Here is a 15168-nt window from a genome sequence, read left to right as displayed (position 1 = left end):
CAACCCGAGATCATGAAAAATGGAGACGCTACGGGTATAGGAAAATGGCACATTTTTTTTTAACAAAGTTTGGAATTTTTTTTCACTACTTAGATAACAAAATAACCTAGACATGTTTGTTGTCTATGAACTCGTAATAACCTGGAGAATCATAATGGCAGGACAATTTTAGCATTTAATGAACCTAGTAAAAAAGCCAAACAGAAAACAAGTGTGGGATTGCACTTTTTTTTGCAATTTCACTGCACTTGGTATTTTTTTTTCCCGTTTTCTAGTACATGACATGGTAAAACCAATGGTGTCTTTCAAAGTTACAACTCGTCCCGCAAAAAAAACAAGCACTCACACGGCCACATTGACGGAAAAATAAAAAGTTATTACTCTGTGAAGCGACAAACGAAAACACAAAACCGAAAAAAGCTCCGGGGTTAAGGGGTTAAACAACGCTTTACCTAGAAGAAGGTGAAATGTTTTACCTCACAAAAAGAATCAACTGCGACCCCATTCTATCCTATCTTTATACTCTTTTGCTTCCTCCCCTGCCCAGGAGCTGTGGTAAGATCAGACCGTGTTCCTGAACGGTCAGACACAGCCATTACACAGTACACAGCAGGGACACATTTATAAGATTATTGCCCACAGGAATTTTTTTTTTTACACGTTCAATTGTGGAACTTTGTTTATTCCAAGATCTAGTGATTAAAATGTACTTTGCTTGTGCGACAACCTCTTTCTAAGGCTTTTGGTGATGAAAATTATTTTTTTTATCGCATTGTAATTCATTCCTATTGAGTTAAATGGTAAATCCCCGGTCAAAGAACAAAGAGCACTAACTCCCCTTTACTGTAGGTATCTGATGACGCAACCCTTATTGCCATCTTTGAACCTTACTGTTTTTGTTTTTTAAAGAGTGAATGCAATTTTGTTCATGTCCCATTATGTTTTTGTGAGACAACTGATTTAATTTTCTTTTTTTTTTTTTTTTTTAAATCATGTCTAACACAGTTTCTCAAGTTCTTAGTCCTATTTGGCTCTAAAAAAAATAGAGAAAATGATTGTAGTGCTTAAATGCTCACTTGAAAGCTCTCGTAGGCACTGCGCATGTTTGGCTACTGCAGCAGCGGCAGCTAATTTCCTACAAAATGAGCAGCAATCAATTACAAAGAAAAATTAAAGATTTGGGGATAATCGAGCAAATAATCTTAATAATAAATTGCAAAGTTTATTTTTTAACACTTTGTAAAAGTACTTGTCTTCGAAGACGGGAATAATCTTTTAACACAAGATTGTAATTAACCTGCTCTACAGTGTTATGGACCCACACTGATCCTAGCCAGGGTCTCAATGAAATGTCAGAATATTCCAAAATTAGAGGGTCACTTTATCCAGCATGTGACAAACCTTGGGTGCATTTTTATGAGTGTGGAAATACAATTTGGAACACGACATGTTGGTGGTCTGTGATGGTCTTACATGATTTTTTTATGATCTATATCTTGGGTCGCTTACTTCTGTGTTTGCTTTCCATAAATTCACTTGCTTGCTGAGTCGGTGAGCTATGATTTACCAAATGTTCAGATGGTGCCAATGCACAATATCTATATTGATTTACCTATATGGCATGTGGTTATGTTGCATTAGTCTCCTTGTATGAGGATTATATGTTTTAAGGACTTTTATTGTTTGCATGTAGCTTCCAAATGCTATTATAACATTCAGGAACTGTACGTTTTTATGGTTTATAGGTTCTCAAGCACACTTGGTGATATCGGGACCAGAACAGGTGCTACAGAAGCCTTCATGGGGAACAAATGGTCCACCTCCACATACAAATTCCATTGTGTGGGCAAACGAATCTTGCACTGCCACTAGGGAATGGAATAAGGTGTCTTCACAGAACCAGGACCACTCACAGCTTGTGCCATTGAGATATACCACCTCACTACAGAAAGCCCAAGTTGCGCGTGAACCTATAGAAAAAAGTATCAGGTAATTCATGCTACAGTAAACATGAGGGGCTGTCCCCATGATGATAGGTTAGAACATATTGCTAGAATATGCCACAATTGACAGATTAATACATATTTTAAAGGGCACCCGTCATGTATAAAACAGCTTTTAACCTGCAGATATGGGGTTAATCTGCGAGTTAATAGCGTTCTGAAGCTGCTCGGCACCCACACCAAGAGCCACGCTGTCAGGAGGATATTAACTTTATTCCTCCTGGCAGCTCTGGGCTTTCAGTCATAGGGGTGGGCTGGTGCGGCTTCAGTCACTACTCAGTGCTCAGTCAGAGGCAGCTGTAACCACGTCCCGACTGACTGACATGCAGTTCATCATTAGAGCCCGCAATCAGTCAGTGCCGGTGTCATGGCTATAGCTGCCGCTCACTATGCACTGAGTGGTGATTGAAATCCGGGGGCTGCAGAGAGGAGAAAAAATGAATTTCCCCTGGCAGCGGGGCTCTCAGTGCGAGCGCTGGGCAGCATCCTAACACTATTCACCCCATATCTGCAGGTTAATAACGTTTTATTTTTTACATGACATGCTCCCTATAAAGCATTGCTCCACACCAAGAAAAAAAACAACTATCCTCTATTAAAAGGATATGAGAGAACGTGTTGATTGCTGGAGGTCCTGCTGCAGGGACACCCAGCTATCCCAGAAATGAGTCCTGAATGCAGTGGAGGTGTGCATTCTTTGATTCCACTCTATTCATTCTACTGTAGTAGAGATGTAGTAATTTATTCCATTCCATCTTCCAAGTCAGCACTCTGTGACCGTGGGACACCTAGGAATCTCCTTTCCTATCATACACCACTACTCCTTTTGATTTGGTGCAAAGTCGTGTGTGTTTGTGTGTGTGTTTGTGTGTGTGTGTGTGTCATGCTGCAAGCGATCATTATGCACCAGTTCTGGCTAATCATAAAGAAGAGCCTCCTGTCCAGTGGTCACAGAATACGGACCTGGCCAGTGGAACCCGGAGTCCTGCAAATAGATTCTCCCATCTTTAACTATGGGACTGCCTAGTACAGCGCTTAGGTATTTCTAGTAGTCACATAGACAGTAAATGGTGCTGGTGTTCATCATGCACACTTCCACGCTATTCAATACTTGGCTCCAGAGGCTTGTCCTTGGTATCGCTGGGGTCAGATAGGATATAACATGATTATTTAAGAAAAAAAGATTTAAAAGAAACTTGCGTTTCTAAAGTGCCCACAATGCCGCAGTTACGTAACGTGCCTCAGTAGTGACGCTCACCACAGTGTGATGGCATGGAGTTCCTCAACGTCACAGACCTATACAATTATTTACAGTAAAAAAATGATGTTGTGGTACCGTGTTAGCCAGGAAAAAATCAATGTAAATTATGCCTAAAAGTGACAAAAGTATTCTCAGAATGATACTTTTATTGGCTAACCAGAAAAAAATATATTTGCAAAATTTCAGAGCACAGAGGCTCAATCAGGTAGGTTTACAAATGTCTTAATAAGACAAGAGCACAGCATTTAAGGGATATTAAAACCCATATTCCACATAGATCATAGACTGAATCACATATTCACAGAATTACCACTTCTCTCCTACAAACAGCCCCCAAATTTAAGGAATCTCGTCAGAAGTGTCCTCTCATCACCGTCCGGGACGGGCACATTCCCATGTAACAATAAAAAATGCAAAACTTGTACCCACAGAATACCCACAAATACAGTTCGCATACCAAACACAAATCAGGAGTATAAGGTCACGGATTTCTTTTCATGTACAACCTCCAGTGTGGTGTACATGATACAATGTACAAGGTGTCCTGGAGGTATCTACAATCCCTGGCAAAATTTTTGGAATCACCGGCCTTGGAGGATGTTCATTCAGTTGTTTAATTTTGTAGAAAAAAAGCAGATAACAGACATGGCACAAAACTAAAGTCATTTCAAATGGCAACTTTCTGGCTTTAAGAAACACTAAAAGAAATCAAGAATAAAAAATGTGGTAGTCAGTAATGGTTACTTTTTTATCCAAGCATAGGGGAAAAATTATGGAATCGCTCAATCCTGAGGAAAAAATTATGGAATCATGAAAAACAAACAAAAAAAACACTCCAACACATCACAAGAATTTTGTTGCACCACCTCTGGCGTTTATAACAGCTTGTAGTCTCTGAGGCATGGACATAATGAGTGTCAAACAGTACTCTTCATCAATCTGGCTCCAACTTTCTCCGATTGCTCTTGCCATGTCTGTGATTTGCTCTTTTTCTACAGAATTAAACAACTGAATGAACATTCTCCAAGGCCAGTGATTACAAAATTTTTGCCAGGGGTTGTATATTAGGGAAATCATGAAGAAACTGCAAACAGGGATAAATGATGAAAACATTTCTGTGGACCTGGTCATTGTATGACGAATTTAAAAGTCTTAATACTAAACAGTATTTTTTAGGATGACAGAGGGAGGCATTCGGGAATTCAAACTGATAAAGATGTTCAATTATTTTTGTATTATTATTATTTATTTATATAGCACCATTGATTCCATGGTGCTGTACATGAGAAGGGGTTACATACAAGTTACAGATATCACTTACAGTAAACAAACTAATAATGACGGACTGATACAGAGGGGCGAGGACCCTGCCCTTGCGGGCTTACATTCTACAGGATTATGGGGAAGGAGACAGTAGGTTGAGGGTTGCAGGAGCTCCGGTGTTGGTGAAGCGGTAGCTTAGGTAGTGATGAGCCAGCGGGGTCAGTGCAAGCTGTAGGCTTTCCTGAAGAGATGGGTTTTCAGGTTCCGTCTGAAGGATCCGAATGTGGTTGATAGTCGGATGTGTTTTACGGCAAAGAATTCCAGAGGATGGGGAATATTCGTGAGAAGTCTTGGAGGCGATTGGATGAGGAGCGAATAAGTGTGGAGGAGAGAAGGAGGTCTTGGGAGACCGGCGATTACGTGAGGGAAGATATCGGGAGATTAGTTCAGAGCTATATGGAGGAGACAGGTTATGGATGGCTTTATAGGTCAGTATTAGTAATTTGAACTGGATACGCTGAGGGAATGGGAGCCAGTGAAGTGATTTGCAGAGGGGGGAAGCAGAGGAGTAGTGAGGAGAGAGATGAATTAGTTGGGCAGCAGAGTTAAGGATGGACTGGAGAGGTGCAAGGGTGTTAGCAGGGAGGCCGCAGAAAAGGATGTTGCAGTAGTCAAGGCGGGAGATGATGAGGGCATGCACAAGCATTTTGGTAGATTGACGGTTGAGGAAAGAACGGATTCTGGAGATATTTTTGAGCTGAAGGCGACAGGTGGAGAGAGCTTGGATGTGCGGTTTGAAGGACAGGGCAGAGTCGCAGGTTACTTCGAGGCAGCGGACTTCCGGTACAGGGGAAAGCATGATGTCATTGATTTCGATAGATAAGTCAAGTAAGGAAGATCTATGGGATGGAGGAAAGATGATGAGTTCAGATTTGTCCACTTTGAGTTTGAGGAAGCGAGAGGAGAAGAAGGAGGATATGGCTGATAGGCACTCTGGGATTCTGGACAGCAGAGCGATGACGTCTGGGCCAGAAAGGTAGATCGGAGTGTCATCAGCATAGATGTGGTACTGGAATCCATGGGACTTTGAGTTGTCCCAAGCCAAGTGTATAGATTGAGAAGAGTAGAGGTCCTAGAACAGAGCCTTGGGGGACTCCAACAGAGAGAGGGTGGGATGAGGAGTGTTGTGAATTCTGTGATCAAGATCCCTCCTGTGGTCACGAGTGGTACTGCGGCTTCTGAGTTTCCTTCCTCAGGTGATGAGGTTAAGTCGTTAGGTGCTGCTCTATTTAACTCCACCTAGTGCTTTGATCCTGGCCTCCAGTCAATGTTCTAGTATTGGTCTTGCTTCCTCCTGGATCGTTCCTGTGGCCTGTCTGCTCAGCATAAGCTAAGTTCTGCTTGTGTTACTTTTGTTGCTATATTTTCTGTCCAGCTTGCTTTATTGGTTTTCCTTGCTTGCTGGAAGCTCTGAGACGCAGAGGGAGCACCTCCGTACCGTTAGTCGGTGCGGAGGGTCTTTTTGCCCCTCTGCGTGGTTGTTTGTAGGTTTTTGTGTTGACCGCAAAGCTATCTTTCCTATCCTCGGTCTATTCAGTAAGTCGGGCCTCACTTTGCTTAATCTATTTCATCTCTGTGTTTGTGTTTTCATCTTACTCACAGTCATTATATGTGGGGGGCTGCCTTTTCCTTTGGGGAATTTCTCTGAGGCAAGGAAGGCTTATTTTTCTGTCTTCAGGCCTAGCTAGTTTCTCAGGCTGTGCCGAGTTGCATAGGGAGCGTTAGGCGCAATCCACGGCTACCTCTAGTGTGGTGTGATAGGATTAGGGATTGCGGTCAGCAGAGTTCCCACGTCTCAGAGCTCGTCCTATGTTTTTTGGTTATTGTCAGGTCACTTTGTGTGCTCTGAACTTCAAGGTCCATTGTGGTTCTGAATTACCTATTCATAACAGAGGAGGTAGTGTGGGAGACGCTGAATGTGCGGTTGGAAAGGTATGAGGAGATCCAGGATAGGTTAGTTAAAGGTTTTGAATAACCGTTTGGGGTTGTAGGATAGGGAAGATACGAGGGTTGTGAAGTAGGCCTGTTTAGCACAGGTGAGAGCAGATTTAAAAGCGAGTGTTGCATGTTGGAATGCAGTGAAGTCGTCATGCAAGTGTGTTTTCTTCCAACGCCGCTCCGCAACCCTGGACACTTGCCGGAGCTTTTTAGTGGTGGTATTGTGCCAGGGTTGTCTATTGATACGTCGCACTCTGCCATGAACGAGAGGGGCAACTGTATCAATAGCTGATGCAAGAGTGGCATTGTAGAAAGCAGTGGCACTGTCTGTGTCGTGGAGTGAGGATATGGATGCCAGTGGTAGGATAGTCAGAGAGTGTGTGGGTGTCTAGGTGTGCAAGGTTTCTGCGGGGGTGCGCATTTTGCTGGACATGGATGACCAGTGAGGAGGACAGGGATGAGAAGGTGAGCAGATGGTGGTCAGATAGAGGGAGAGGGGAGGTGGTGAAGTTAGATAGAGAGCAGAGACGGGTGAATACCAGGTCTAATTTATGTCCGTCTGTGTGGGTGGCTGCGGAGGACCACTGAGTAAGTCCAAAGGATGAGGTAAGGGACAGAAGTTTGGAGGCTGTTGACTGAAGAGTATCAATGGGGATGTTGAAGTCACCCATGATGACACTAGGACTTAATTTAACACCTGGATTTATGACTCACTACATGGATACAATTCACACCTCCACCAGAGGGACACCAGTTAACTAAAGGTACCATCACATTTAGCAACGCTGCAGCGATCTAGACAACGATCCCGATCGCTGCAGCGTCGCTGTGTGGTCGTTGGAGAGCTGTCACACAGACAGCTCTCCAGCGACCAACTATGCGAAGTCCACTGGTAACCAGGGTAAACATCGGGTTACTAAGTGCAGGGCCGCGCTTAGTAACCCGATGTTTACCCTGGTTACCAGTGCTAATGTAAAAAAAAAACAAACACTACATACTTACATTCCGGTGTCTGTCCCCCGGCGCTGTGCTTTCCTGCACTGACTGTGAGCGCCGGCTGGCCGTAAAGCATAGCGGTGACGTCACCGCTGTAATCTGCTTTACGGCTGGCCGGCGCTGACAGTGCCGGGAAGCAGAACGCCGAGGGAGGCGACAGACATCGGAATGTAAGTATGTAGTGTTTGTTTTTTTTTTACATTTACACTGGTAACCAGGGTAAACATCGGGTTACTAAGCGCGGCCCTGCGCTTAGTTACCCGATGTTTACCCTGGTTACCAGTGAAGACATCGCTGAATCGGCATCACACACGCCGATTCAGCGATGTCTGCCGGAGATCCAGTGACGAAATAAAGTTCTGGACTTTCTGCTCCGACCAACGATGTCACAGCAGGATCCAGATCGCTGCTGCGTGTCAAACACAACGATATCGCTAGCCAGGACGCTGCAACGTCACGGATCGCTAGCGATATGGTTGTGAAGGTACCTTTAGGGAACATTCCCACTGCCTGTCCATCTCAAAAAGGATAATTGGATTTTCTTGGCTTATCTTTAGGAGGCATCACTCCTCCCATCTCATGAACAATTGTCCTGCTGTAATATCTATTAAATGTTGTGCTCTTGTTATATTCATTTCTAAACCTGCCTGAGTAAGGAGCATCTGTGCTCTGAAAGCTTACACTTCCTGGGCTTGCTGGGTGTACTCCCCAGTTTCAATTTTATTATGTTCATTCTCCGGAAGTTGCTAGTACCGTGAGTACACAGAGCATGCCCAAGTCTTGCATGAAGCCTCTGAGTACAAGCGGCGTCCGGAGCTTGCGCTGATCAAAAATTATGTTGGAGAGACAAACCCAGCTTCAATGCACATGCCTGGGAAGCTGGCCTGGCAGCGCCCAGGTGTGGTATTTTATTCGGAGAGGGCTATGACACCAGGGCAGTCCAGGCCATCAATCAAACTGCAGCGGCCATCACTAGTGTCTCCGGGAGCGTGACTGAAGCAATATCCTGCGTCGCCCATGTAAGTGGAACCCGGGGATTTACATTAAAAGTAATTAAAGATTAAAAGTGCGTTTTATGTATGTCCAAGGGCATTTAGTTTTACAGAAACGTGATAGGCATGTACGTTACATTGGGGACAGTTTAAAGGGAATCTGTCATGTCATCATCTTGCCCTATTAAATACCAAGTAATAATGATGCACATTGAATGTGTGCAACAATAAAAAAAAATGGATGTGAATAGTTGATTTGTGTTTCTTGGAACCTAAAACTATCGGTGCATAACTGCGATGTCATCTTACTTCTGGTAGTGACCCAGCTCCTCTGACGAAGAACATCTTAGATGACATCAGTACAATGTTCGATGACCTTGCAGAGCAGCTGGAAGCCATGTTGGATTGAGGAGGCCTAGACACGCCTTTTTGGCACTTTAGCTGGGACTGCATGACGGCACAACTCCATTAGCCTTGGGCATCAACTGTGGCTCTATCTATTGCACATCAGTCACTGTCATAGTTTGGCTTGGATTTAGAACTTCTGCAGCAGCATTGGATTCCCCCTACACGTGTTTCATATTGACAGGGCCTTCATATTACTGATGCTTTGATCTGAGAGATTTTTCTGAATCGCCCATGCTGCAGATTTAGGGCAAATATATAAAGTGACCATATCAAACAATGTAAAGCCCCTGCCCCAAGCTTGTCTGTGTACTGCCATATCCATTTCAGTTTGATGAAACTGTATTACTCTCATTTTGCTAAAATGAAACTGTAAATGATTGATTTTTTTTGTAAGAAAAGTCTATTTTAAAGTAATTTTATATATATATGTGTATGTATAAACCTCTATAAATATATATTTACTAACCGGAATATGTCAATGCTATTTGTTATATATTTTTTATATACTGTTGATGCACCTTTTGAAATCTGTATCATTTTTATTATGAAATGTTGTAGATAAATCTTTATGGCAGTTGATGCATATGGTATCTAGTTTGTGCGACCTCTGACTGGATTGGGAATCTATTACAATACACTATACATATACAAATTTGGTGCAAAATTGTCATGATTGCAGATCATTTTCAAAATATTGTTTTTTATTTGCTACTAGAATTAATATATAAGGTACATTCCGAACAAGAGTTATCCTCTAACCTTAAAGAGTTGTTGGCAGTAGAACGAGCTCTGAGTCATTTCCTTATGTCCTTACAGGGCCATCACGTCAGGCTATTCTCAGACAATCAGGTAATGGTAGCTTATATTAACCATCAGGGGGGAACCCGATCCAGATCTTTAATGGATGTGGCGGGTCGTATTTTGCAGATAGTCGAAACTCATCTACAGTCACTCACATCGCTTCATATAAAAGGAAAACACAACATCAGGGCCGATTACCTAAGTCGCAGAAAACTCGGACAAGGAGATTGGGTCCTCAGTGAGACCATCTTCAACCAGATCACACTTCTTTGGGGGTGCCCAGATATAGACCTCTTCGCCAGCAAAGAAAACAAAAAGCGTCACCGGTTTTGCTCCCTAAACCCCAGAGACAATCCGTACGCGGTGGATGCCCTCCTAATTCCATGGCACTTCAATATGGCTTATGCCTTTCCCCCATTGAACTTGATCCCGATTGTTCTGAGGAAGATTCGGGAGGACAGAGCTCGAGTAATCCTGATAGCGCCATTTTGGCCCAGGAGACCGTGGTTTCCGTGGCTGAGGAAAATGTCCATTTCTCAGCCTTGGATTCTCCCAGAACTCCCAGACCTCCTCTCACAGGGTCTGATTCTCCATCCATGAGTGTCCAATTTACATCTGACGGCGTGGGATTTGAAGGGTCAATACTAAGGAACAAGGGGTTTTCACAAGGTCTTATTAATACTTTATTAAAAAGCAGGAAGGTTTCCACGACGAATATTTATGTTAGAGTCTGGAGAAAGTTCTTGACTGTTTCAGGAGCAGAGATGGGTCATAAAATCAATATCACTAAGATTCTGGAGTTCCTGCAGAGAGGTCTAGAGATGGGGCTAGCTACAAGTACCCTGAGAGTCCATGTGTCAGCTTTAGGGGCTCTATACAATTGTAAGTTAGCTAACAATTATTGGATTGCTAGATTTATCAAAGCAGCGGCTAGACCAAGACCCATGGTTAGGAGAAATCTAGCCCCGTGGGACTTAAACTTGGTCCTTACAGCTTTAACGGAAGCCCCCTTTGAGCCTTTAGAATCTGTCACTGCAAAAGTCCTGTCCTTGAAAACAGCTCTTTTGGTCACTTTCACATCGGCAAGGAGAGTTAGTGACTTACAGGTCCTCTATAGACAGTCTCCATACATTCAGTTTAGAAAAGATAGGGTAGTATTAAAAACTGATCCCCTTTATCTTCCGAAGGTAGCGTCAAAGTTCCACAGACTACAGGAAATAAATCTCCTGACTTTTTTTGTCCTAATCCTAAAAACCAAAAAGAAGTCAAACTCCATTCATTAGATGTCAAAAGATGTCTACTTAGTTATATATCTTTAACAGACCCCTGGAAAAAAGATAATTCTTTATTCATATCCTTTCAAGGAGTCAGGAAAGGGTTTAGGGTGTCCAAAAACACCTTAGGTAGATGGATTAGGGATGCGATTTCTTTGGCTTATTCAACAGGTGGCCTAGAAGTCCCGGAAGGCGTAAGAGCTCATTGCACTCGGGCCATGGCGACTTCCTGGGCAGAGAGATCGGAGGTGTCGATTGAGGATATATGTAAGGCGGCCACATGGTCATCTCCATCTACTTTCTTTAAACATTATAGATTAAATCTTGGTGGCTCCAACGATCTCACGTTTGGTAGAAGGGTGCTGGAAGCAGTAGTCCCTCCCTAATACTTTTTCTCTGTAATTCTCTCGTTAGTGCTGTCATGGCGACTGAATAAATACTCAAGCTACTTACCAGGTAGCGGTGTTTTTCAGGAGCCCATGACAGCACTCCTATATTCCCTCCCTTTATGCTGACATGGCTTATCACCACTTATTTATATATATTTTCTAAGTTTAGTCACAAGACGAAATGTGTTAATTATTTATGTGCTACTAACCAAGGAGGTCCTCTCATGCCATGTCATCCAACTGATGCGGAAGAGAGGTGCCGCCCTTTTTTCTATGTAGGTTTCCTGTCCCTGAAGGGCGGATCCCCTCTCTCGTTAGTGCTGTCATGGGCTCCTGAAAAACACCGCTACCTGGTAAGTAGCTTGAGTATTTTAGACTGAGTCCTTTCCCCTAAGACATCCAGCAAGGGAAGTCCGGCTAAATCCTCTGCTTCAGGTGCACAGATGGCCACTACTTCTTCAGGGCAATGCCGCTAGGGCTTCAGCATATTCATGTGGAACTTGCGGATAACCCTGGGGTCGTCACAATCGGCGACATTATAGGTTGTGTCTGCTATTTTCCCCACTACCTGGTAGGGCCCCTGCCATGCAGCTTGGAACTTGTTCTGCCTAGTGGGCTCTAACACCAGGACCTTCTGTCCTATTTCCAAGGTGCGTTCTCTGGCCCTCTGATTGTACCATACGTGCTGGTGCCGCTGGGTCACCTGCATGTTCTCACGTACAGCCTGGGTCAGCTCCTGTAGTCGGTCCCGGAATTGCAGCACATAGGGTACAATAGGTACCCCTTCTATGAGGCCCTCCCCTTCCCACTGTTCTAACACTAAGTCTAGGGTCCCCTTACCCGTCTCCCGTATACCAGCTTGAACGGGGAGAACCCCTGGATTCTTGGGGCACCTCCCAATAGGCAAACGGGAGGTGTGGCAAGAATTTCTCCCAGTCCCTGTAGGTCCTGGTAAAAGTCCCAATGAGTTGTTTTAACGTCCCGTTAAAGCGTTCACACAACCCATTGGTTTGCGGGTGGTACGGGGCGCTTCTAATGGACTTTACGCCGCACAGCTTCAACAGTTGTTTGGTCACTTCTGCTGTAAACTGGGTACCCTGGTCCGAGATAATCTCCCAGGGAAATCCAACCCATGAGAAAACCTGTAGCAGGGCGGCTGCCACCGTCTCTGCCAGTATGTTGGGTAACGCAACCGCCTCTGGATACCGTGTGGCATAATCTACCACTGTCAATATATACCTTTTCCCTGATGGACTGGCTTTGGCTAACGGCCCTATCAGATCGACCGCTACTCGGCTAAATGGTTCCTCCACAATGGGGAGGGGGTGTAATTTGGCCTTGAATCGATCTCCCCTCTTGCCAATGCGCTGGCAACTGTCACCGGTCTAGCAGTACTGACGAACATCATAGGTTACCCCCGGCCAAAAGAAGTTTTGTGCCAGACGATGCCTGGTGCGACTGACGCCGAAGTGCCCGGCCAAGGGTATGTCATGAGAGATTCACAGTAACTCGTGCCTATACTTCTTGGGAACTACCAGCTGTCGTTTTATAGTGGGACTCATCCCTGTGTGGTGCTGCTCTGTGATCCGGTAGAGGAGTCCCTGCTTCCATACAAACTGTTCCCCTTCCAGTACCCCTCTCCCCTCATGTGTCTTCCCACGATATCCCTCCAATGAAGGATCCTCAAGTAACTCCCTCTTAAATTCATCTGGGGTGGCCCAAGAAATGTGTCTGGCTATGGGAATGCGTGTAGGGCTGGGATGTCTTACCTGGGCCTCCTCTGAGTGTGATTCCGCCTCCGCAGCTCGAGCTTGTCTCCGGGTGGTCACAGGATATGTCTCAGCCAGAAGGGCAACCGAGAAGGCAGACAACATGGGCCCCAAGTCATTTCCCAGCAAGATGTCTGCAGCCAAATCCTCCATCAAGCCGACCTTAACAAGGCCATCCCCGACTCCCCAGTTCAGGTGAATCCTGGCAGTGGGCAGTGGATGTATAGCTTCCCCTGCTACACGGACTGCCACTGTCCGGTCCATCTTCTCTTGGTCCTGGACGAGATGAGGCTTCACAAGGGTCAAAGTTGCCCTGGAATCTCTTAGTCCCTGCATACGTTTCCCATTAACCCACACGACCTGTCGATGCTGTTGTCAATTATCTGCCCGGGCTGCCTGCACGGGGTCTACTTCATGCAGCACTTCCTCCATCTTTTCCACCCCTTGGTTAGTCGTAGCCCCCAATGCCGGGTCAGCTTCGCCTTGGTAGCAGTGTACAGCAGCCCAGCTGAAGGTAGCTGTTCCCGCCTTTGCCCAATGGGTATGCTGAGTCCGGTTGGGACATTGTCTTTGCAGGTGGCCCAGCTGACGGCAGGTGTGGCATCGCGCCCCAGGGGGACTGGTAGACCGGGTTTCCAGCTGGTCCCCCTACAATCTTCGGTGGTTTGGGGCCCTCCAGGTCCATGGGCGGACCCCTAGTGACCATCTTTGATCCGGAAAACTGAGGCCTCCTGGCATCATGATGTTCATCGGCCAGACGAGCGGCTTCCTCAAGAGTCGTTGGCCGCCTGTCCTGAAGCCATTCCTGTGTCTCGGGGGTTAGTCCATTAAAGAATCGTTCTAACAAGAAGAGCTGGAGGACGTCCTCCTTAGTGGTTGCTTGGCTCCCTTGTACCCACTGTAGCAGTGACCGCCGTAATTTACAGGCACATTCAGCGTGGGTATCGGTTACGCGTTTTATAAGTCCGCTGAACTTTTGGCAGTATGCCTCTGGTGTCAGCGCATACCGGGCCACGATCACTTGTTTGATCCGCTCATAGTCCATACAGTCCTGATCAGGTACCGTGCAATAGGCGTCCGCTGCCCGGCCTGTCAGCTTGCTGGCCAGAATCTGAATCCATTCCTCTGGCTTCACTTGATGGAGGGCACACTGCCGCTCAAAGTCCTGCAGAAAGCCATCAATGTCTTCCTCTGCCTCCCCCAACTGTCAGAAGGCATTATACTGGATCCTTTTGTGACCGTCACATTAAGCGACTCTGCAGCGATATGGACAACGATGCCGATCGCTGCACCGTCGCTATTTCGTCGTTGTGTGGTCGCTGGAGAGCTGTCACACAGACAGCTCTCCAGCGACCAACAATGCCGAAGTCCCCGGGTAACCAGGGTAAACATCGGGTTACTAAGTGCAGGGCCGCGCTTAGTAACCCGATGTTTACCCTGGTTACCATTGTAAAACTTAAAAAAAACAAACCGTACATACTTACATTCCGGTGTCTGTCCCCCGGCGTCAGCTTCCCTGCACTGTCAGCGCTGGCCGGCGGTAAAGCAGAGCACAGCGGTGTGCTCTGCTTTACGGCCGACCGGCGCTGACACAGTGCAGGGAAGCTGACGCCGGGGGACAGTGTTATGAAAGGTAATTCAGTACCACAATGGACATAGAGGTCAGCGCACATACAGTGACCTGGCAATAACCCAAAAAACAAGAACGAGCTCTGAGACGTGGGAACTCTGTTGACCGCAATCCCTAATCCTCTCCAACCACACTAAAGGCAGCCGTGGATTGCGCCTAACGCTCCCTATGCAACTCGGCACGGCCTGAGAAACTAGCTAGCCTGAAGATAGAAAATAAGCCTACCTTGCCTCAGAGAAATACCCCAAAGGAAAAGGCAGCCCCCACATATAATGACTGTGAGTTAAGATGAAAAGACAAACGTAGAGATGAAATAGATTTAGCAAAGTGAGGCCCAACTTTCTGAACAGAGCGAGGATAGGAAAGGTAACTTTGCGGTCAACA

The 15168-nt window shown here is 45.6% G+C and overlaps 1 protein-coding gene across 1 annotated transcript in view; it reads left to right on the top strand.

Moving 5' to 3' along the window:
• The window catches only part of CASKIN2 (CASK interacting protein 2), a 91137-nt gene extending 81567 nt beyond the window's left edge, over positions 1–9570 (top strand). Inside the window, exons 20-21 of the mRNA XM_069752185.1 lie at positions 1746–1989; positions 8832–9570. Coding sequence (XP_069608286.1) covers positions 1746–1989; positions 8832–8922 — 335 coding nt within the window. The 3' untranslated portion in view covers positions 8923–9570. The remainder of the gene's footprint in view (positions 1–1745; positions 1990–8831) is intronic.
• The last annotated feature ends 5598 nt before the right edge of the window (positions 9571–15168 follow it).

This window comes from Ranitomeya imitator, chromosome 2, assembly GCF_032444005.1.
Source record: "Ranitomeya imitator isolate aRanImi1 chromosome 2, aRanImi1.pri, whole genome shotgun sequence".
Classification (NCBI taxonomy): domain Eukaryota; kingdom Metazoa; phylum Chordata; class Amphibia; order Anura; family Dendrobatidae; genus Ranitomeya; species Ranitomeya imitator.
The sequence above is the reverse complement of the archived record's forward strand: the minus strand, read 5'-3'. Positions and strand labels throughout refer to the sequence as shown.